Here is a 23,741-nt window from a genome sequence, read left to right as displayed (position 1 = left end):
TCTCACCTCTTTGGTTGCATGTTAGAGCTGAGGAGAGAGGGGCTGCATGACATTAATAACTAACTAGTGAACTACGGGCTGTGTTTGTTTAGCTGGATGGAAGCTGTGGGCTAGCCAGTCCTCTGGGGCTTCATGCATTGGTGCCTCTTTGCTGGGAAACTGAAACATCCTAGTAACACAGAGCCAATTTACAACCTGTTGGATCCTAGATTGTGTTTGCAAAGAAGTGAAATTGGCATTTCTTCAACGCTGCATTGTAAGTGTTTCTCCCTTGTTTTTTTTTATCAGCCTGTCAAGCTCTCTACCCGACACTCTCCTGTGGTAGGTGGTATTAGAAAAAATATCAGAATAATCAGCTATGTATTCTCCTCCTCCATCCCTTGGCCTCCTCCGGTCGTGCCACTCTCTCTCTCGATTCAGTTTGACATGCTCATTGTTTAACATGGCGTGGATCTTGGGATGGTTAATATTATTCCAGCGTGCTGGTAAATGGGGTGGCAGGTAGCCTAGTGGTTAGCACGTTGGGCCAGTAACAGAAAGGTTGCTAGATCGAATCCCTGAGCTGACAAGGTAAGAATCTGTCTGCCCCTGAACAAGACAGTTAACCTACAAGAATTTGTTCTTAACTGACTTGCCTAGTTAAATAAAGGTTAAATAAATAAAAATAAGTCAGATAAACCTCTGATTGAAATTTGGTTGTGGAACACCAGAGAGCGATCGCCTCTGGCTACATGCTAGAAGGAGAGCCATCAAAATTCAACAGCTTGAGGCCGTAAATCGGAAACCAGAGGGCATCACTAGAAGAGAATATATACTTGCGTTACCCAAACCGCCTGAAAGGTGTCCCCTCAGAACCCATTCTATATGTATAAAGAAGGAAGTTTCAAGTTTGATAAGAATATGCTCATTTCAATTTGTGTTACTGTTGACTGAACATGTGTACATAGTTTTTTCCCCTCCTGTTTGACTGAGCTTAACTGAGTGGCTAGGGTGTACGTGGGTGGACAAATATATTCTTACAAATGAATCAAGGCCTAGTATCTGTACTGCTGGTGTGTGTGAGCCTCTTTTCTATAATTTATATGGCAAGGATAAAATATTGAATGTCCTGTAAACTGGATAAAATATAAAAGCTATGTTACTCTAAACATGTTTAAATAATCTTTCTTTACTAGAAATATTGATTCAGTTTTAATATTTGTCTAGGTTACTGAGTGAACATGATAGTTAAAATCATACATTAGCCTATCATGCCATTGCTATTGGACACGGAGTGGAAATCAGAAAGAAGACTTACTTTATGTGTTGGAATAAAAAAAACTGATAGACATGCATCACGTGACGTGGGCTTCCCTGAGGAGTCACTGTAGGCCACGCCCCCTCGAGCGCGGCGCTGTCCAGTACCAGAGGCTGCTAGTGCTGTCAGAAACACTAAGCGGAGGCGCGCACTTGAGCTGCATTATCCTGAGGGCTAGGTACGCAGACTGCTGCTGGAGTGGAGAAGAGGAGACAGCGAAAGTTCAGCGGCGAGAGCTAGAGCAATGAATCAAACAACGACAACGAACAGCATTTTTGTGAATTAGTAATACTTTTATATTAGAATTAATCTGAAGTTTTAGAGGACATAAAATATATGTTTTTCGAAATGATTGATGGTCCTAGAGTGACAGCATAACACCACTCAGTGTGGTACAACTGACAACAGTCATGATTTTGACTATTTTAATATGCTATTTCGTGACATCTGTACTTGGGAATAAGACAGAGGAAAGGATACCCTTCTTTCATGGACATGTATTCGAGAACTCCGAGCCGGGATCCAAAGTAAACGGTCTCAGCATCCCTGTGAAGCGAGTTGACGCGCAGAGATGGTGCTCCAACTCCGGCATGCATCTAAAACTCTTGGGAGACGGAAGTGAAGATTTCCGGGTATTTGCCCACCACAAACGCGGACACATACTTCTGAAAACCTCGATCATCCTGGACAGAGAGGAGCGCTCCGAGTACCTGCTCAGCCTGGGTCTGTGCTGCGAAAGCTGCGCCGCCACTGACCATGTGGTCGCAGAAGTTGCATCTGTGAAAGTGGACGTTTTGGACACTAATGACCACGAGCCAACATTCCCTAATGATGATATAAAAATGAGCCTAGACGACGCCACTGCTCTGCGGTCTGTGGTGTATAAAGTGACCGCTGAGGATACAGACAGCGGGAAAAACGCTGAACTTATTTACTTTGCTCTTCCCAAAAATGGCAGTTTTTATGTGGTTCCAAAAACAGGAGATGTACTGCTTGTGGACTCTATATTGGGTCTTACCGCCCCCATAAAGTTTACCGTGTTTGCGATGGACCACGGCTGGCCGTCACGGACCAGTCAGAGTATTGACATCGAGATTAATCCCCGGCAATGGCCAACGGTTCCACCGCCATCCCATGGCAAACCGAATAGCAGACAACCTCGGAAGTCGAGGTCCCTGCTAGAGTCGAGCGAGCCGATCGTACTAAATGTTTCCGAGGATGCCAGTATCGGTTCTGTTGTAATGAACTTGTACCCGGTGAGGTTTCAGGCTGCCAGCTTTGAGTTGATGGATCCCGGTGCGGACAGCTCACCGGTCACGGTGAGTCGGGACAGCGGAGATATAGTTATTACCCGGCGCCTGGACCGGGAGACGGATCCTCTCGTGGAGATTACTGTGAAAGTTCAGGATAAAAGAGGTGAGAGTGCGTTTACAATTTTATATTGCAGCTTCAATGTTGTTTCTCTCTTCAACGTAATTATATATACGTGTATTTATTCTCTCTTCATTTTAAGGGGCTCTGTAATGTAATTACGGGCCACGGTTTGATCTAAATGAGCCTACTGAATCGATGTGGAGAACTGAGCACCTAAGCTGCTCATAGAGCCTCACTGTAAAAGTGTCATGCTTTAAAGTGCAATAATATGATTTAAAATGTACTTTCTGTGGTTACATGTTTAATTAAACACCATCAGCTTTGCCTCCATGATTCCAATAGGTTGAAACCACGCGAGTGCGTTAATTTTGCATGGAGAGACGTGCGCCTTGCAAATAGTTACCATGGGAAAAATGTAACGCGCACAAGTGAAGTTTGTAATACAGTACATTATTTCACATTATGCTACGAGTTGTTGTATGCAGATGTTTTCAATTTACAGGATGCGTGCGGATGCTGCTGGTTCTAACGACTCGATCACACCGACAATGTTATTGCATTTACGTACAACAGAAGTACATTAATTTACAATGAAACACTGCGTTTAATTTCTAGGATTGCGTTGCAGAGGCAGTTTCAAAGCGTTTTTTTTTGTGGTGCATAACACCTCGATCACACCGACATCGAATTGCGTTTTGGTACACCAGAAGAACATTAATTTCCAATGAAACGCGGAGTTTGCCTTGCAGCATTGCGTTGCAGAGGCAGTTGCTGTGCGTTCTGTGTGGCGCATACGTTGGATTTATAGATGCGAAGACGGCTTGACAGAAATGGTAGCAGAATGCGAATGTTGAACTTTTGTTGCACACATATCCAGATGATGCTGAGTACCGTTTTGCTTTGCAATACCGTAGGTTAATTATCACCTGCAGAAATGGCTCCATTCGTGTACTTTTTGAGAGCCAGGCTACAGCTAAAATGGCATTTCTAATGCAATAATATCCTTTATCTGCACTGCTCTCATTGGTAATTCTGCGCCCAATGTATGTAAACCTATCTGACCATAGATTTTTACGAGTGTTCAACCTAGTGTTGACCACAGCAGCTCCAACTGACACACACTGTAAGATGCGTAGAATTGCAGGAAATTAGCTGTAAAACTGCAACAACAACAAAGAATGTATATGCATTTACTTTTTGTTAATAAAATACATGTTCTGCTAACAGAGCCCTCTGTGCATATTAATTATAGTTTTTAATCACGGTGCTGAGTTAATGTGAGTTAATGTGTGGCGGCGAATTGTATAGCTAAGAGGCTGTGGGTTTGTAGATCGACTGATGTGAATGAATCTACAGCAACCAATGTAATAATGGATTGAGTAATCTTTGCTTGTGTTTTAGTTTTTGCTGTTCTCCAAATAGAATTTTAGAGTTTTTAAATTGTATGGAAATGCAGTAAATGAGCTTTTTGGTTTCGAGTGGGGACCTGTAGATCAGGGTAGCATAGGCCTACAGTATTGGCTGTGCATATTTTGGTTGGTTGGGTTTTCGAAATGTATACATTTGTCAGTTGCCTTTGTAAGGCAGCAGTACAACCCACCTTTTGGCAATTGCTCATTTGTCATGCACGCTGCCAGATAAAACGTGCTATATTTTACCCAGCTGTTCTAAAGTGATAGGCGGATTACACAATATCTGCGTTCATGCAGATGGTCATTCAACCAGTGTTGCCTGTCTACAACAATGAGCACAGGGAATTTTGGCGTCTGTGTGTGTGTAAAACCGGCGCACTCTGCATTCATTTCTAGGCTATGTGAAGTATGGGGGCCTATTTACATGCATTGGAGTGAATAAAACCCACATCATTTCTCATTTTCTAATTTCCCTTGCTGAGTGTTGTGAAATTATTGAATGAATCCTAAAATGGTTGTGTGGTTCAGGAATTAATCAAACATTTTTCTGATCAAATAACCAACCTGACTTGATTTCAAATGTTCCAGAAGACACCAGTGTTTCATTTGGACAAATCTGTGCTCTGTGCTAGGGGAACCGGAATGCCATGTGTTGGGAATGTGGTAGTCTAATCTTTTTTGAGTGGAGATCCTGCTCGACCTGGCTCCATCTGCTCGCATTATCCATGTAATCCCATGTCATTCACGTTCTCATTTCTGGGATTTAGAGTGGCAGCACAGTTTGTTGGTGAACTCGTGCGCTTCTTCGAGGGAATAGAGATGCTTTACAGTCGTGCGTTGATCGCGCACAGTGTGCTCCATGGCCCACTCACATCTTTCCGCGGCATTCATGCGCTGCGCAGCCGAGGCGCGCTACAACCACTCCTGAATGAGTTGTTGCTAGGGTTGGTGATTTAATTAGCTCAGCCTTTGGTGTTTTCATTACTGTCTGTCTGTGTGCTTGTCCTGTGGCCTGATGTCCATAACCTTCTGTAGATGCTGCGTGTCTGGCAAAGAGGGTGTGCTTGTGTGTGTGTTTGTGTGTGTGTGTGTACTGTGAGCAGGTTTCTCAGAAGCCAGGGGATTCACAGTAATGAGGAAAAACAGCTGGCTTTAATCAAGTATGAGAAGTGTGTCGGTTGACCTCACTTGTAACAGTATCTGTGAACTAGACCAGCTCCCAATTGAGTACATGTAGACTAACACACACACACACACACACACACACACACACACACACACACACACACACACACACACGCACACACACGCACACACACGCACACACACGCACACGCACGCACACACACACACACACACACACACACACGCACACACACACACACACACACACACACACACACACACACACACACACACACACACACACACACACACACACACACGCACGCTCACAATCCACCCCGACCAGCCGCCTTCCATTAGTTTTCGCGTTAAATTAAGTAACCACTTGTCTTATGTAACTATACCAAACCTAATATATCATACTAAATGAATTGTCTTGGATTTACATACAGAAAATCCTGAAATGTTCTGAGACCAGGTTGATCTTACAGGAGAGTAGGACCATGTGGTCAGAGTCAGAGAGATGGAAGATGAAAATATATTGTCTGTTATTACTTTATTTATCAGGATCAAACAGCCCCTGCTATATATCATCAAACAGCATATTGTATTGCACATTATTAACCGTCATACAGACCTGCACACTCAGCGATGCACACGTTTCTGCCTGGTGGCCAGTGAGTGAGCTAGGCTGTGGTTTGATAACAGAGCTCTACTGCTAATTAATGTGCTACGCACAGTCCTGTGACCGTCCCCTTCTCTCCTACCTCCACTGGTCAGTTGATTCTCTCTATTCAGTCTGCTGTAATAGTCTGTGTCTGTTTGTTTCCCATACCTGGGGATGTTGGGCCTGGCTCCCAAATAGCTATCCTGGAGTTAGAGAGTCATTCACTTTCCTATGGGCAGTCAGACGTTCTCCTCTGTTATCAGTGCCGGCTGGGGTGAGAGGCTCCATACTTTCCACTGGCTGGCCTGGGGTGAAATTGCCTTCTCAGGTGAGTTGGTCTCTACTCTCTATTAGCATGTCTGAGTTGAAACACCCTGGGCTCTTTCCATTATCTGGCGTTGGGGGGGAGCAGAGCACCACTTGAATCCTATATGGTTATCCCTATCTATGTCTGTCTGTCTGTCTGTCTGTCTGTCTGTCTGTCTCTGTTATCCACTAACACTGGCCTCAGCCTTACCCTAGCTGTCTCAGCCACTTAAGCAGTCCCAAAAACACACAGCCCCACAGACCTGGGCCCTTTGTTTCTCCCTTCACGTCTTCTCTGAACTCCACGCACTGAGAGAAGTCTCTCCTCCTAATTGCTGTGTGAAGTTCTGTAGTATGGAAATGGTAGGCCTCTTTAGCTGTATATTGGTTGAGGCTATGGGCTCCTGTTTGATATGTCTGGTCTCCATGATATTGCTGCAGTGGGATCAATTAATGTGTGCGTGGGGGACGGAGAGGGGAAGCGCGTGTGCGGATCAAACAGGCGTGTGGCGTCAGACTTCCCGTCTTAACGTTCTCTGCCTTGTGGCACTTTTTACTATCTCTATATCCGGTCAGGGTCATCATCTCTCTGTGTATCTCTCTCTCTCATTCAAAGCATGTTTTTTCATGCGCCTCCATCTCTTTCCTTCCACTATCTCTCTCTCACCTTCTCTCGTTCTCCCTTCAACTCTTCCTCCTCCTCTCTCTCTCTCTCTCTCTCTCTCTCTCTCTCTCTCTCTCTCTCTCTCTCTCTCTCTCTCGCTCTCTCTCTCTCTCTCTCTCTCTCTCTCTCTCTCTCTCTCTCTCTCTCTCTCTCTCTCTCTCTCTCTCTCTCTCTCTCTCTCTCTCTCTCTCTCTCTCTCTCTCTCTCTCTCTCTCTCTCTCTCTCTCTCTCTCTCTCTCTCTCTCTCTCTCTCTCTCTCTCGCTGTCTCCCTCGGCTGTCTAACACATTGTATTAGACTTCTGTCTGTCTTGTCGACCTGAGTGGTTGTGTGATCTTTTCTCTCATACAGAACATGCTATGACTGTCAAAGGCATCAATACGATGGGGTGCATATTTGTCTTGCTGAAGCATACTTGAAGCTGGCATGACTCTCAATCAAACTGACAAAGAACTGACAGCTGCATCAGACTCGCATTGTGTTTGATAAGAACCCCCAACGTGTTATATACACAGTGGATCTGATCATTCCCCATCCATTATCCTCTATCTATCTATCTATCTATCTATCTATCTATCTATCTATCTATCTATCTATCTATCTATCTATCTATCTATCTATCTATCTATCTATCTATCTATCTATCTATCTATCTATCCACCATAGTGTTTGACTGTCTGATCCACACAGAGGGAGCTGGGTTTTGGGTTTGAGCAGAAGTTGATAGGTTTTCAGGGACTTAATTCCTCTCCTCCCTGGTGTTACTGTTAATCTGATTGGGGAAGAGCCTGGAAATTAAACAGCATATGGAAGGCTTCCTGACTCTGTCAGGGAACCAGGAGATTGTCTGCTTGCTCACGTGTACAAACCACAAGTTAACTAAGTTTCTCTCTCCCCCCTCTCTCAAACAAGTACACACACTGTGCAAACAATCATAGACATACGTGAAGATGCGTACATCCAAACCCACGTTAGATATGCACACGACACAAGCATATGCTCCGATGCACACATTCTCACCTGCTGTAAATAGCCTCGCTCGGCTCACACATACTTTGCCCTGGTATGATGCATAAATAGAATTGATACCTGTGAACTTCTACAAACTATCTCTTTCTCTCTTTCTTGCTGTCTGTACTTCACACTCTCTTTTCTCTCTGTTTCATCTCATCCCCCAGACAGTCATTTCACACTTGCATACACACACACACACACACACACACACACACACACACACACACACACACACACACACACACACACACACACACACACACACACACACACACACACACACACACACACACACACACACACACACACACACACACACACACACACACACACACACATACACGCTCACACACGTATGTATACACACACACATACCATGCACAACAAGCTCAGCAGATTTATATAATGCGTTTCTCTTAAATTTTCATATTGTGTGTATTTACAAAAACACATACAGTATATGCATGATGAAAATAGATTTCAGTTGAGTATATATATCCAAAGTGGATATTTATAGCCTCACTGTTGTGTATTTCTAAATATCACATTGCCCAGCAATCTGCTTACAGTAGATTGAGTCAGCGTGGAAGGATTTGAATGGCGGTGAAGTGTAAAATAACACACACTTAATTACTGGAAGATTGTCATGTATTAGGATTTACAGTGACGAAAGGGGACGAGGGAGGAAATGGGAGAATGCTAAGGACTTATTGGAAGCTTTGGGGGGGGTAAATGTGAGGTGAATGTTTTTTCTTTTCTTGGGCATTATATCGATTCAGAGGGGTTGGGTTAAATGCGGAAGACACGTTTCAGTTGGATGCTTTTCAGTTGTACAACTGACTAGGTATCCCCCTTTTCCAAAGCTATGGAATGGAGTGAATGGCGAAGTAAGCATGTGAATATAGTGAACAGTGCATAGTTTACGAATCGGAAACAGGTGCTGAAGATTGAGAGAGGGACATGCCACTAAATATATGTCCTCCCATGTGCATAATCATTGCATGTGCATACTGTATATGCAAGTGCTCACCTTAGACAGAAGACCACACACACACACACACGATGAGGCCCTGTCCGTCATCTTGTGCCGTGACTGCGCTCCCCCCCGCCAGGCGTGCGGCCACCGCAGTAGGAGCGGACATGGCTGTCACTGTCACTTGTCACCACAGTGTGTGTAACTGCGAGTGGCGGGGGCGATCGACGGTTCTGACTGAGAGATCACACAGCGTTTAGTCAAAGCTCCGCTCCGCTCTGGCCCGTCTGCTGTGGCCATGACCATCATTGACCCAGCCCGTCTCTCCATGACTAAGTTCTGGATTTGGATGAAGAAGATAACTGTTGGAATAAAAGAACAGATGAGTTGCTGAGTGCCATCCCCCCACCCCCCCTCCTCTCCTACTCTCTGTCCCTGAATCTAGCATGTCTTCACAAATTAGGAATGTGTCACTGCATTTCTTTGCCAGTTGTGGCATTTGATGGAATGTCTGTGAGCGCGTGAGTGGGTGTGTGTTCGTGTGTGCGTGCGTGGTATGCGTGCGTGTGTGTGTGCAAAGCAAGTGTTATATTTTATGGTGAAAGCTCTTTCATCCGTGTGAGGCTACAATACGTTGAGTTCCCAGGGGAATCTGTGAATTGAGCTATAGCCTATTGCCTGATTGTTATTAAAAAATATCTGAAACAATGTTGTGTATTTCTCAGTCTGTTATTAAGGAATGTGAAACAACGCTGTGTATGTCATTGTGTTTCATGTATGGCTATAAATACGGGCAGATATGTATAATGCTAAGGCTGCAAGCGTAGTGCTTGATTCTTTTCATTAAATATGTCTATAAATATTGTATATACATTCGTTCATATAGGGCAGAACATTGTATATATATCCTACAGAAATTGGTTCAGTTATGATGTTATGCAGGTGAATGAGGACCCAAAAGCGACTTAACAGAAACAGAGTCTTTATTCCAGTCTTAAACAAAGACGATACTCCTGGATCTAACTTAGGTAAATACAAAACAGGAAAACTGAAATCCTCTCGTCAGTAGAGAGGAACGACTGGAGACGCGACCACTGACTGCACACGCAGCATCTGAAGAAGGCAAAAACACGACAGGGCGGAACAAGGACACAGAACAGCAAACATCAAACAAGGATCCGACAAGGACAGAAGCGGAAAACAGAGGGAGAAATAGGGACTCTAATCAGAGGGCAAAATCGGGGACAGGTGTGAAAGAGTAAATGAGGTAGTTAGGAGAATGAGGAACAGCTGGGAGCAGGAATGGAACGAAAGAGAGAGAGAGCGAGAGAGGGAGAGAGGGAGGGGGAGAGAAAGGGATAGAAAGAGGGAAAGAACCAAATAAGACCAGCAGAGGGAAACGAATAGAAGGGAAGCACAGGGACAAAACATGATAATCAATGACAAAACATGACATATGACCTAAAATAAATGTGTTCATATGGGCAGAATATTGTATATACTGTAAATTACTCTAACGCGGAACCCAAACTGGCTGTGCGCGTGCGCCATCGCACATAAATGTCTTTTGTTCCCCCACACCAAACCGATTACGACAGGCAGGTTAAAATATCAAAACAAACTCTAAACAAATTATATTAATTTGGGGCCAGGTCGAAAAGCACGCGACGCAGGTGGTGTAGTCAGCCCGTCGCGGGTGGTGTAGTCAGCCCGTCGCGGGTGGTGTAGTCAGCCCGTTAGCGTAGTACTGCGTAGTTGTAAGCAGCCAGAATGACAGTAATCCTCTGGTAGATTAATTATCAGAAGGTGGCGTGGTTTTTGTTGAAACAGAAATGTAAACTATCAGAAGGCAGTCCAAGTGAGGCACCCTCCCATCTCCCATGTGTCACACTGCCAAATTCCCAGGCAGCTCAATGTTTGCCATGCTGTATCCTTCTCTCTCTTTCGCTCTCTCTGTCCTCCTACACTTTTCTGTTAATCTGAGTCTTCTTGTCCACCCTTCTTTCTGCCTTAGTTCATCCTCTCCTCTCCTCTCCTCTCCTCTCCTCTCCTCTCCTCTCCTCTCCTCTCCTCTCCTCTCCTCTCTTCTATTACTGTAGTACTTCACTTCTCTCAGTCCCCTTCTAAGGTCTAGCTCTCCCTAGTAGTTGTCTGCAGCTCTCTTGTTATTTCATATTTTCCTCTGTTGGCTCCCCATTCCTCTCTGCCTTCTTAGTTTCTGCTCATCCTCAACCTTCACTCTCTTCTCTCTCTTCTCTCTCTTCTCTCTCATCTTCCTCCTTGCTGAGTTGCCTCGCCAGACACATCAGTCTTTCATCCTGCTCTCTCCTTTTCTGATACACCCTCCAATCATCGATCGCCTCGTCAATCTGCCTCCAGTCAAACTTTGGCGGGGTGTCTGAGTGTTTTTCTCTCTCTCTCTCTCTCTCCTCAGCGCTGTTTCTGCCTGCTCTCTGATTAGTTTATTTACAATCTGCCGGCTGAATCTCAGCGCCAAGCAGCACAGTTGCCTAATTGCCAGACTTAATCAAAGAGACAAACGAAGGGATAGGAGGCAGCTAGTGACCTTTCAGAGATGCCACGCTCCTCTCTCCCCCTCTCACCTCCTCTACACACCTCCACTCTCCTCGACTCGACAATATTCTCCAGGAAGAGAGTTGCCGGCCAGCCATTCCGGCGTTTTAATATTCGAGGCTGTCAGTAGACAAATGCGGCTGTTTTTGCAACTCCTTTCCATTTCTGTCCAGGCCTAATGAGCAGCGTGTCTCCCCAGCCAAGGAGGTGGGAAGCAATGGGCCAGTGCAGAACAATGGCCGTGCCATCGGATCGTTTGTCTGAGAGAGCCAGAGCCCCACGTCGGTGCAGTCGCATCCTCGCTGGCCTGGACGGCCATGAGTAATGGTGCGTCTGCGCTGGGTCTACATTAGCGCGTGACCTCTCCATGTCAATAGCAGTCACTAATGGTCGCTCCGCGTCATTCAGCATCAAAGACACAGCGTGAGCGATCTGATAGAAGACGAGGCACACACATCACATCACGGAGGCATGGCTAGGCAGGCAGGGAGGAAGGACCCCACAAAGCTCTGGAGATTTCCTTCTATTTGTGTTCCCTTCAAAACAGCACCCTGTGTTTTCAGAGCTCAAAATATACGCTATTGAAACAGTCGTGGGACGAGGTGTAGGCTTTTCTCCCAAAGCAAGTTTGTTTGTGCTTTTCTGTGAATCTCTGTGTGTGTGTGTGTGTGACTTGGTTTACTCTCAGTCTTTTGTCAATAAGTCTCTACATGCAGTCAGTCAGCGTGAGTAAGCCATCTCTATGAGAGCGCATTTGATGCACCTGTGTCCTTGCACGACTCCTCCATACACTGGCACTTTAGCTTGTCAATATACCAGTCTAAATCTGCCTGTTATTATTTTACTGTTTCTGGCTGTCAATTGTCTCTCTTCTACCTCTTCATACACTACCTGAACAAAAGTATGTGGACAGTGGCTAGTCAAACATCTCATTACAAAATCATGGGCAATAATATGGAGTTGGTCCCCCCTTTGCTGCTATAACAGCCTCCACTGTTCTGGGTAGACTTTCCACTAGAAGTTGGAACATTTCAGCAAGGACTTGCTTCTATTCAGCCACGAGCATTAGTGAGGTTGTGCACTGATGTTGGGCAATTAGGTCTGGCTCACAGTTTGTTCCAATTCATCCCAAAGGTGTTAGATGGGGTTGAGGTCAGGGCTTTGTGCTGGCCAGTCAAGTTCTTCCACACCGATCTCAACAAATCATTTCTGTATGGACCTCGCTTTGTGCATGGGGGCATTGTCATGCTGAAACAGGAAAGGGCCTTCCCTAAACTGTTTCCACAATGTTGGAAGCACAGAATCGTCTAGAATGTAATTTTATGCTGTAGCGTTAAGATTTCCCTTCACTGGAACTAAGGGGCCTAGCCCAAACTATGAAAAACAGCCCGAGACCATTGTTCCTCCTCCACCAAACTTTACAGTTGTCACTATGCATTCGGGCAGGTAGCGTTCTCCTGGCATGCCCCAAACCCAGATCCGTCCGTCGGACTGCCAGATGGTGAAGCGTGATTCGTCACTCCAGAGAACGCATTTCCACTGCTCCAGAGTCCAATGGTGGCGAGCTTAACACCACTCCAGCTGAAGCTTGCCATTGCTCATGGGGATCTTAGGCTGGTGGCTGCTCAGCCATGGAAACCCATTTCATGAAGCTCCCGCTGAACAGTTCTTGTACTGACGTTGCTTCCAGAGGCAGTTTGGAACTCAGTAGTAAATGTTTCAATTGATGACAGATGATTTTTACGCGCTGCGCGCTTCAGCACTCGGCAGTCCCATTCTGTGAGCTTGTGTGGCCTACCACTTACTGGCTGAGCCGTTGTTGGGCCTAGACGTTTTCACTTCACAATAGCAGAACCTACAGTTGACCGGGTCAGCTCTAGCAGGGCAGGAATTTGTGCAATCCTAGAACGGTGCCATGTTAAATGTCACGTGGCACCGTCAGCTCTTCAGTAAGGCCATTCTACTGCCAATATTTTTTTCTATGGAGATTACATGGCTGTGTGCTCGATTTTATACACCTGTCAGCAACCGGTGTGGATGAAATAGGCGAATCCACTAATTTGAAGGGGTGGCCACATACTTTGGTATATATAGTGTAGGTTACGACAACCTTTATTAGGATAAAAATAGTCTGTTTGGGTTGTCAACTATTCCCATCGCAACCGCTCAGTCCTAGAGCACAAGAACGGTGTATATATAACCTCAAACTGATTATTAATCCTAAATGCACTAAATGTTCCTTATACGAGCCAAGAACACAGACATGGATGCTCTCTGGTCCCTGCTGAGCACCTGGTGAGACGCTGGAAAAGGAGAGAAAAGAGTAGATTACTCTCCCTCCTCCTCTTCCATCAAACTTTAAAGTTGTCACTATGCATTCGGGTAGGTAGAGTTCTCCTCAATTAGTGGAGTTGGAGCAGCAGCAGGCTGCAGTATTGTGGAGTCTGGGTCTGGAAGGAGAAGAGGAGAGGAGGGCAGACCTCCATGTGCCAGAGGGCTCGTCAAACAGCCAGCGGAACACAGCCCTCTGACATCACAGGCCGCGTCCTGCTTCTGATCAGGCCCATCATAACAGGGATCACTAGGCTGTAGTGTGGAGTGCAGTGTACTCAGGTTAAATGCCCGTACAGACTGTAAGATGTTAGCCATCTTATGCCACGATTTTGCCATCCCAGACTAAATTTCCACGTTGTGGGAAAATTCTTAGGTCGTAAACGATTGTCGGACGTCTTGACTCGTTCAGTGTGACAGGGTCTAGGTCTGCCGAATAACTACCATTTACTTTTTGGTATTTTTTTTAAACCTTTATTTAACTAGGCAAGTTAGTTAAGGACAAATTCTTATTTTCAATGACGGCCTAGGAACACGGTGGGTTAACTGCCTTGTTCAGGGGCAGAACGACAGATTTTTACCTTGTCAGCTTGAGGATTCGATTACACATGGTCGTAGGTTCCAACAAAGTTCTTGTGTCAGAAATGTTGAGCCTTTATGGCAGTTCCTCAACTGGCAGATTTTATTTTATTAGCTTTTATTATTTTTCTGAGAAAAAAATAACAAGGTTTACATTTTTGGGGGGAGGGACTATAAAAACACCAGCAAATCAGCTCCAAGTGATTATAATTTTGGAAATCTCTTCCAACCCAGTGGGAAAAACCCGGTTGAATAGACGTCAGCGTGACGTCTTTTTATGAGGTCTTATTCTGGTCGCAAACTGGTAATTCTGACCACTATTATGTGCTATAATGTATCCTACTGGTCATAGTTAAGACCTCATCATAACCTGGTAATGACCGCCTGTCTACAGCTTATTACCTACACTCTTACAAAAAGGGTTCCCAAGGGATTCTTCAGCTGTCCCCATAGAAGAACCCTTTTTGTTCCAGGTAGAACCCCTTTTGGTTCAAGGTAAAACTCATTTCAAAGGACTTCTCCTATGGGACAACCAAATAACACTTTTAGGTTCTAGATAGCACCTTTAATGTCAAAAGTATTGCAGAGGATGAAGTTGGATATTAAAAACATTGTTCATTGCATTTCTATTTGTTTTCCAAAGTCAGCAATTAAAGTTAACTGCAACATATTATTACATTTAAAATAGATCAAGCAATGGCATCTGCATACAGTAATTGTTTCATAATTCACCCACATAAATTACATGCATAGAAATACTGGGAGTATATAATATTTGGGGATTAAGATTGGTATGATGGGTATGATGGGGTAGATCCTCATCAAGGACCTCTGAGCACAGAAGGTGTTCTGGAGCGTAGTGGCCCTCTTGAAGAGTTGATGACGGGTTAGATCTGCAGGGAAAAGAATCAGCGCATCACAACCTTATTAATTTGAGATTTTATAAACAAACTAAAAAAGGACATTCTTGAAGAAACGTGGACTCAGCTGGCTAAAAACTATTTCCGTGGTACTAGTTGAATAATTTTGTGGCAGTTATAGCTTAGAGATGTCTTTAAAAAAGAGTCACTTGCTCATGTACATACTTTGCGTCCTTCTCCAACACGGGCATATTTCGGGGCTTTCCAGAGGGCCCGCAACAAATCAACCTCCTGAGTTTTCTTGCGTTTTATGACACTTACTGTAAGCATAAAAATTATGCTTGCAGGACATAAGACTAACGCACAGTAAAATATATTTAACAGTCGGAATCTACTAAAAGTGGTAGCAAAGGCGTGTTTTCTCCTCTGTCCCTTCATATTGAAGTGGGACATTAATTCATTGGTCATCAATCTGAAACATTTGAAGAAAGAGGATATCAAAATTAGACGGTTGGATAATGAAAATGTCGAACTCCTCTCCAAATGGTCAAGTTTAGCTTATTCCAAATACATGTTGTAAAAAAAGAAAGTTAAATCGAAAAATGTAAGTATGTGTAGAGGCAATAAAGAGACAGAATATTATTATTATATTGTTCAAAGGTTATGTGTCTGTCATATCATTCCTGCAACAAACAGTGTTAGTCATGGGTGTAATACCTCTCCTCTGCAACTGCATACGTGTTTGAGTGAGCGACAGGGAGAACGAGTAAGAGAGAAATGGGAGAAACTTTACATGACTCACCAAGGGAGGTGTCTGTTGAATCTGGACAATCTGGACAATCTGGGTTTTGCACCTGAAAAAAAAAGGCGAGTTAAAGGATTTGATTTGCTTTACAATCTTATATTATTAGAAACGATGCTATTTCCATTGGATCCACTTGCACTACACTCTTAGAAAAAAGGGTTCCAAAAGGGTTCTTCAGCTGTCCCACATAGAAAAAACCTTTTGGGTTCCAGGTAGAAACATTTTGGGTTCCATGTAGAAGCCTCTGTGGAAAGAGTTCTACCTGGAACCAACGGGTTCTTCAAATGGTTCTCCTATGGTAGGGATCATCAACTAGATGCATCCGCTGGCAGATTTCTTTCTTGAGCGGATGGTCAGGGGGCCGGAACACAATTTGTAATCAGCAAATTGACCACAAGAAGCCCAAAAGGATAAAATATTTAACTAAAACAGAATAATTACAAACCTTGCTTACATTTGTATACATTCACATACTGTATATCTCTCTACTATGCGTGGGAATATTTTGGAACAGATTTCCAAAATTAAAATCACTTTTATGTTTATGTTTTTTTATGTCCAACAATAACATAAAAAACAGGTTCTGCTCTCTCCTTTCCCTAGGATGTGGTAGAATAGATCAGTGGTAACTGAGTGGGTGGCCAAGCACTGCTGTAGAGGCCAGGCACCACGTCATTGACATGTTTCGGGAACTGTAAAGACAGAGACGATTCATGATTAATCATTACCCAAGGTCTTCAGTAAGTTAGACATCGTCTAGCAAGTACATTGACTATGTTGCCCCTCAGCAATCTGGCAGGCAGATGAAGAGAGATGGACCACAAAACATTTACATTTCTTAGTTAGCAGGCTGGATAGCTACTGTGCTCCTTATTTTTGTTCCCTCCTCCATCCTTCCATCCAAGCTAGAAGATTCCTGCAAAAAAAGATGATCAATAATTGAACATCAGTAACATCAGAATGAGTGTTGAGGGGGAGCAAGGATAGGCGAAATGTATAGCTATAGTAGCTAGCTAGCTAGCTAGCAAATCTTTCTTTGTCGTTCTTCTCCGCAACAAGCCGCCGCTTTGCTTACAAAAGTAAAACAAGAATGCAGGAGAACAGGGCTTACCACTTAGCAGTAAAAAGAAATAAATCATGTTTTTCAGCTGTGTTGTTGTGTGGTTTACCGGGCGCTCTGTCCCAACTGCCACATGGAATGTTGATGGATGCGCTCTAGCAGAGATCTATTGCTGCCTGTGAAGAACAGATTCCAATCCAAGTTTTATCTGCTTCTTCTTCTTTAATGTTTTATGGCAGACTACAACTATGTGTGTACTGCCGCCACCTACTTCTTCTTCTTCTTTAGGATTTGGTTGGCGGATCGCACCCAACTTTTAGGTGCATGGGAAACATATGTTAACATTACCAAAGCAAGTGAAGTAGATGATATACAAAAGTGAAATAAACAATAAAAGTGAACAGTAACATTACAGTCATAGAAGTTCCAAAAGAATAAAGACATTATAAATGTCATACTATGTCTACATACAGTGTTGTAACGATGTACAAATGGTTAACTTCTTACGGGGAAGGTGGGACGGTAGCGTCCCACCTGGCCAACATCTGGTGAAATTGCAGAGTGCGAATTTCAAATTACAGAAATATAAATATTTAAACATTCATGAAAATACAAGTATTATACATCAAAATAAAGCTTAACTTGTTAATCCAGCCGCTGTGTCAGATTTCAAAAAGGCTTTATGGCGAAAGCCAACCTTGCGCTTATCTGAGGACAGCGCCCCGCATACGAAAACATGAAAAACATTTTTCAACCAGGCAGGTGCAACACGAAAGTCAGAAATAGCGATATAATAAATGCCTTACCTTTGAAGATTTTCTTCTGTTGGCACTCCAAAACGTCCCAGTTGCATCACAAATGGTCCTTTTGTTCGATAAAGTCCTTTAAATCCATAAAAACGGTGCGCTTCATTCAATAATCCACCGGTTTCCCTCCTTCAAAATGCATACAAAATGAATCCCAAACGTTACCAATAAACTTATCCAAACAAGTCAAACAATGTTTATAATCAAACCTCAGGTACCCTAATACGTAAATAAACTATAAAATTTATGACGGAGAATAGTATGTTCATTGCCGGAAATAAATAACAAAGAACGAGCTTTCACCCACGCGCATGGAAACACTATAGCCAAAACGGGAGCCAATTAAAAAAACTACAACTTCTAGCTAATTTTTCCAAAAACCAGCCTGAAACTCTTTCTAAAGACTGTTGACATCTAGTGGAAGCCCGAGTAACTGCACTCTGGGAGGACTTTGCCTCGTAATAAAAATCAAAGCCACTGGAAAAAGTGGAAGGCTGAATTATAATTTTTTGGGGATGATTTTTCCTCGGGGTTTCGCCTGCCATATCAGTTCTGTTATACTCACAGACATTTTAACTTCTTTGGGCTGCAATCCTGTTAACGGGATGATATGACATCAGCCAGTGAAAGTGCAGGGCGCCAAATTCAAAACAACAGAAATCTCAAAATTAAAATTCCTCAGACATACATGTGTCTTATACCATTTCAAAGGTAATCTTGTTGTTAATCCCACCAAAGTGTCCGATTTCAAATATGCTTTTCAGCGAAAGCACCACAAACGATTATGTTAGGTCACACCAAACCACAATAAGCACAGCCATTTTTCCAGCCAAAGATAGGAGTCACAAAAAGCACAAATAGAGATAAAATGAATCACTAACCTTTGATGATCTTCATCAGATGACACTCATAGGACTTCATGTTACACAATACATGTATGTTTTGTTTAATAAAGTTCATATTTATATAAAAAAATCTGAGTTTACATTGGCGCGTTACATTCACTAGTTCCAAAAACATCCAGTGATTTTGCATAGCCACATCGATTCTACAGAAATACTCATCATAAATGTAGATGATAATACAAGTTATACACATGGAATTATAGATATACCTCTCCTTAAATAAAACCGCTGTGTCAGATTTCAAAAAAACTTTATGGAAAAAGCAAACCATGTAATAATCTGAGACGGCGCTCAGAACAATAGTCAAATTAGCCGCCATGTTGGAGTCAACAGAAACCAGAAATTACATGATAAATGTTCCCTTACCTTTACATTTACATTACATTTAAGTCATTTAGCAGACGCTCTTATCCAGAGCGACTTACAAATTGGTGATCTTCTTTGATGATCTTCATCAGAATGCACTCCCAGGAATTCCAGGACCACAATAAATGTTTGTTTTGTTCGATAATGTCCGTTATTTATGTCCAAATATCTCCTTTTGTTAGGCGTTTAGTATACATATACATCGTTCTGGTCGAGCGTTACTTCGGACAAAAACTTCAAAAAGTTATATTACAGGTCGAAGAAACATTTCAAACTAAGTACAGAATCAATCATTAGGATGTTTTTATCAAACATCTTCAATAAAGTTCCAACCGAAGAATTCCTTTGTGTCTTGAGGAGGAACGGAACGCAAGTGGATATCATGTGGAATGCGCCTGACCAGAAAATGGCTGACTGCCAGACACCTGTTCATTCTGTTCTTATTCAGTCCCACAACACAGTAGAACCCTCATTCAAATTTCTATAGACGGTTGACATCTAGTGGAAGCCCTAGGAGGTGCAACTTCATTCATATCTCAAGTGGATTGCAATGGGAACTGTGTTGAAAACCTACCAACCTCAGATTTCTCACTTCCTGTTTGGATTTTTCCTCAGGTTTTTGCCTGCCATATGAGTTTTGTTATCCTCTCTGGGGCAGGTGGGACGCAAACGTCCCACCGGCCAATAGCCAGGGAAAATACAGCGCGCCAAATTCAAATAACATGATATAAAAATCAAACTTTCATTAAATCACATATGTAAGATAGCAAATTAAAGCTACACTCGTTGTGAATCCAGCCAACATGTCAGATTTCAAAAAGGCTTTTCGGCGAAAGCATAAGATGCTATTATCTGATGATAGCACAACAGTTAACAAAGAGAGTAGCACAATTCAACACTGCAAGCACGACACAAAACGCAGAAATAAAATATAAATCATGCCTTACCTTTGACGGAATTCTTTTGTTGGCACTCCAATATGTCCCATAAACATCACAAATGGTCCTTTTGTTCGATTAATTCCGTCGATATATATCCAAAATGTCAATTTATTTGGACCATTTCATCCAGAAAAACACAGCTTCCAACTTTCGCCAAGTCACTACAAAATAATACAAAAGTTACATGTAAACTTTACCAAAACATTTCAAACTACTTTTGTAATACAACGTTAGGTATTTTTAAATGTTAATAATCGATCAATTTGAAGACGGGATGATCTGTGTTCAATACAAAAAGAAAACAAACTGACACAACTTTTTTCGTAATGTGCCTCTTCTCAAAACATTTACTTCATGTGACCCTCATTTACGATAGCCCTACTTCTTCACTACACAAAGGAATAACCTCAACCGATTTCCAAGGACTGGTGACTTCCAGTGGAAGCGGTAGGAACTGCAAGCAAGTCCATTAGAAATCTGGTGTCTCTAAGAAAATGAATTGAAAAGACAGTGACATCAAAAAAATACAAATTCTGAATGGTTTTTCCTCAGGGTTTTGCCTGCTACATAAGTTCTGTTATTCTCACAGACATGATTCAAACAGTTTTAGAAACTTCAGAGTGTTTTCTATCCAAATCTACCTAATAATATGCATATCTTATATTCTGGGGATGAGTAGCAATCAGTTGAATTTTGGCATGCAATTTTTCCGAAAGTGAAAATGCTGCCCCCTGCCCTCAAGAAGTTATACTCACAGACATCATTCACACAGTTTTAGAAACTTCAGAGTGTTTTCTATCCAATACGAATAATAATATGCATATATTAGTAACTGGGACTGAGGAGCAGGCCGTTTACTCTGGGCACCTTTCATCCAAATTACTCAATACTGCCCCTGCAGCCATAAGAAGTTAACAGTTAGAGTGTTTTCTATCCAAATCTACCAATTATATGCATATCCTAGCTTCTGGGCCTGAGTAACAGGCAGTTTATTTTGGGCACGCTTTCATCTGTATGTGAAAATACTGCCCCCTACCCAAGAGAGGTTAAAGTACAAAAGGGAAAATAAATAAACATAAAAATGGGTTGTATTTACAATGGAGATCTGTGTAATCTGAGGGAAATATGTGTTGCTAATATGGTCATACTTTTGGCAGGAGGTTAGGAAGTGCAGCTCAGTTTCCACCTCATTTGGTGGGAAGTGTGCACATAGCCTGTCATCTCTTGAGAGCCAGGTCTGCCTACGGTGGCCTTTCTCAATAGCAAGGCTCTGCTCACTGAGTCTGTGCATAGTCAAAGCTTTATTTTTAAGTTTGGGTCGGTCACAGTGGTAAAGGTGTTCTGCTGTGTCACTGCTGTGTCACTGTGTCATCTCTGTTTAGAGCCAGTTTTCTTTTTGTTAATTCTTTCCAATGTGTCAAGTAATTATATATTTTTTTCCTCATGATTTGGTTGGGTCTAATTGTGTTGCTGTCCTGGGGCTCTGTTGGGTCTGTTTGTGTTTGGGAACAGAGCCCCAGGACCAGCTTACTTAGGGGACTCTTCTCCATCTCTCTGTAGGTGATGGCTTTGTTATGGAAGGTTAGGGAATCACTTCCTTTTAGGTGGTTGTAGAATTTAACAGCTTTTGCCTGGATTTTGATAATTAACGGGTATCGGCCTAATTCTGCTCTGCATGCATTATTTGGTGTTTTACGTTGTACACAGAGGATATTTTTGCAGAATTCTGCATGCAAAGTCTAACTTTGGTGCTTGTCCCATTTTGTGAATTATTGGTTGGTGAGTGGACCACAGACCTCACAACCATAAAGGGAAATGGGTTCTGTAACTGATTCAAGTATTTTTAGCCAGATCCTAATTGGTATGTCCTTTTGTTGGCATAGAAGGCCCTTCTTGCTTTGTCTCTGAGATCGTTCACAGCTTTGTGGAAGTTACCTGTGGCGCTGATGTTTAGGCCAAGGTATGTATAGTTTTTTGTGTGTTCTTGGGCAACGGTGTCTAGATTGAATTTGTGTTTGTGGTCCTGGCGACTGGACCTTTTTTGGAACACCATTATTTTGGTCTTACTGAGATTTACTGTCAGGGCCCAGGTCTGGCATAATCTGTGCAGAAGATCTAGGTGCTGTTGTAGGCCCTCCTTGGTTGGTGACAAAAGCACCAGATCATCAGCAAACAGTAGACATTTGACTTCAGATTCTAGTAGGGTGAGGCCGGGTGCTGCAGACTGTTCTAGTGCCCTTGCCAATTTGTTGATATATTTGTTGAAGAGGATGAGGCTTAAGCTGCATCCCTGTCTCACCCCACGGCCCTGTGGGAAGAAATGTGTGTTTTTTGCCTATTTTAACCGCACACTTGTTGTTTGTGTACATGGATTTAAAGTGTCGTATGTTTTTCCCCCAACACCACTTTCCATCAATCTGTATAGCAGACCCTCATGCCAAATTGAGTCAAAAGCTTTTTTTTAAAATCAACAAAGCATGAGAAGACTTTGCCTTTGTTTTGGTTTGTTTGTTTGTCATTTAGGGTGTGCTTGGTGAATACGTGGTCTGTTGTACGATAATTTGGTAAAAAGCCAATTTGACATTTGCTCAGTACATTGTTTTCACTGAGGAAATGTATGTGTCTGCTGTTAATGATAATGCAGAGGATTTTCCCAAGGTTGCTGTTGACGCATATCCCACAGTAGTTATTGGGGTCAAATTTGTCTCCACTTTTGTGGATTGGGGTGATCAGTCCTTGCTTCCAAATATTGGGGTAGATGCCAGAGCTAAGGATGATGTTAAAGAGTTTTAGTATAGCCAATTGGAATTTGTTGTCTGTATATTTGATCATTTCATTGAAGATACCATTAACACCACAGGCCTTTTTGGGTTAAAGGGTTTTTATTTTGTCCTGTAGTTCATTCAATGTAATTGGAGAATCCAGTGGGTTCTGGTAGGCTTTAATAGTTGATTCTAAGATTCGTATTTGATCATATATATGTTTTTGCTGTTTGTTCTTTGTTATAGAGCCAAAAAGATTGGAGAAGTGGTTTACATCTCCATTTTGGATAGATCATTCTTTGAGTTGTTGTTTGTTTAGTGTTTTCCAATTTTCCCAGAAGTGGTTAGTTAGAGTCTATGGATTCTTCAATGACATTGAGCTGATTTCTGACGTGCTGTTCCTTCTTTTTCTGTAGTGTATTTCTGTTTTGTTTTAGTGATTCACCATAGTGAAGGCATAGACTCAGGTTTTCTGGGTCTCTATGGTTTTGGTTGGACAGGTTTCTCTTTCTCTCTCTCCACAGTTTTATGACTTAATGACAGGTCGTAAATTCCTTGCAGAAACTCTCTTCACTGCCATGGAGTATTGAGGGAGAGAACCTATGGAGAACAAAGACACTGTTCCCAGCAAGACTCCTACATCCCAAAATTTGAACAGCAGTGACATTTTGTAAGGGTATCCTGTGTTATTATTGCATGTTTATCGTACATACTGGTTGCCTAGAACAAATGATATGGAAGTGAATGTGCACTTTTCAATTGGGTGGACTGCAAACTACAAACAACACGGCCATAGCCTGTAGTAAAAGCAAAAGCATTTATAGATGCGGTATCAGGAATCAAGTTAAAACCCAAGTGCAGACCGTGTGAAGTAACAATGTCTATTGTAACCACGGGGCAGACAAACGACAGGTCAAGGCA

At 42.7% G+C, this 23,741-nt stretch overlaps 1 protein-coding gene across 1 annotated transcript in view; it reads left to right on the top strand.

Annotated features, from left to right (window-relative positions):
- The first annotated feature begins 1,448 nt into the window (after window positions 1–1,448).
- The window catches only part of LOC129854046 (neural-cadherin-like), a 197,636-nt gene continuing 175,343 nt past the window's right edge, over window positions 1,449–23,741 (top strand). The window contains exon 1 of the mRNA XM_055920669.1: window positions 1,449–2,713. Coding sequence (XP_055776644.1) covers window positions 1,708–2,713 — 1,006 coding nt within the window. The 5' untranslated portion in view covers window positions 1,449–1,707. The remainder of the gene's footprint in view (window positions 2,714–23,741) is intronic.

Source organism: Salvelinus fontinalis, chromosome 4 (genome assembly GCF_029448725.1).
Source record: "Salvelinus fontinalis isolate EN_2023a chromosome 4, ASM2944872v1, whole genome shotgun sequence".
Taxonomy (NCBI): domain Eukaryota; kingdom Metazoa; phylum Chordata; class Actinopteri; order Salmoniformes; family Salmonidae; genus Salvelinus; species Salvelinus fontinalis.
The sequence above is the reverse complement of the archived record's forward strand: the minus strand, read 5'-3'. Positions and strand labels throughout refer to the sequence as shown.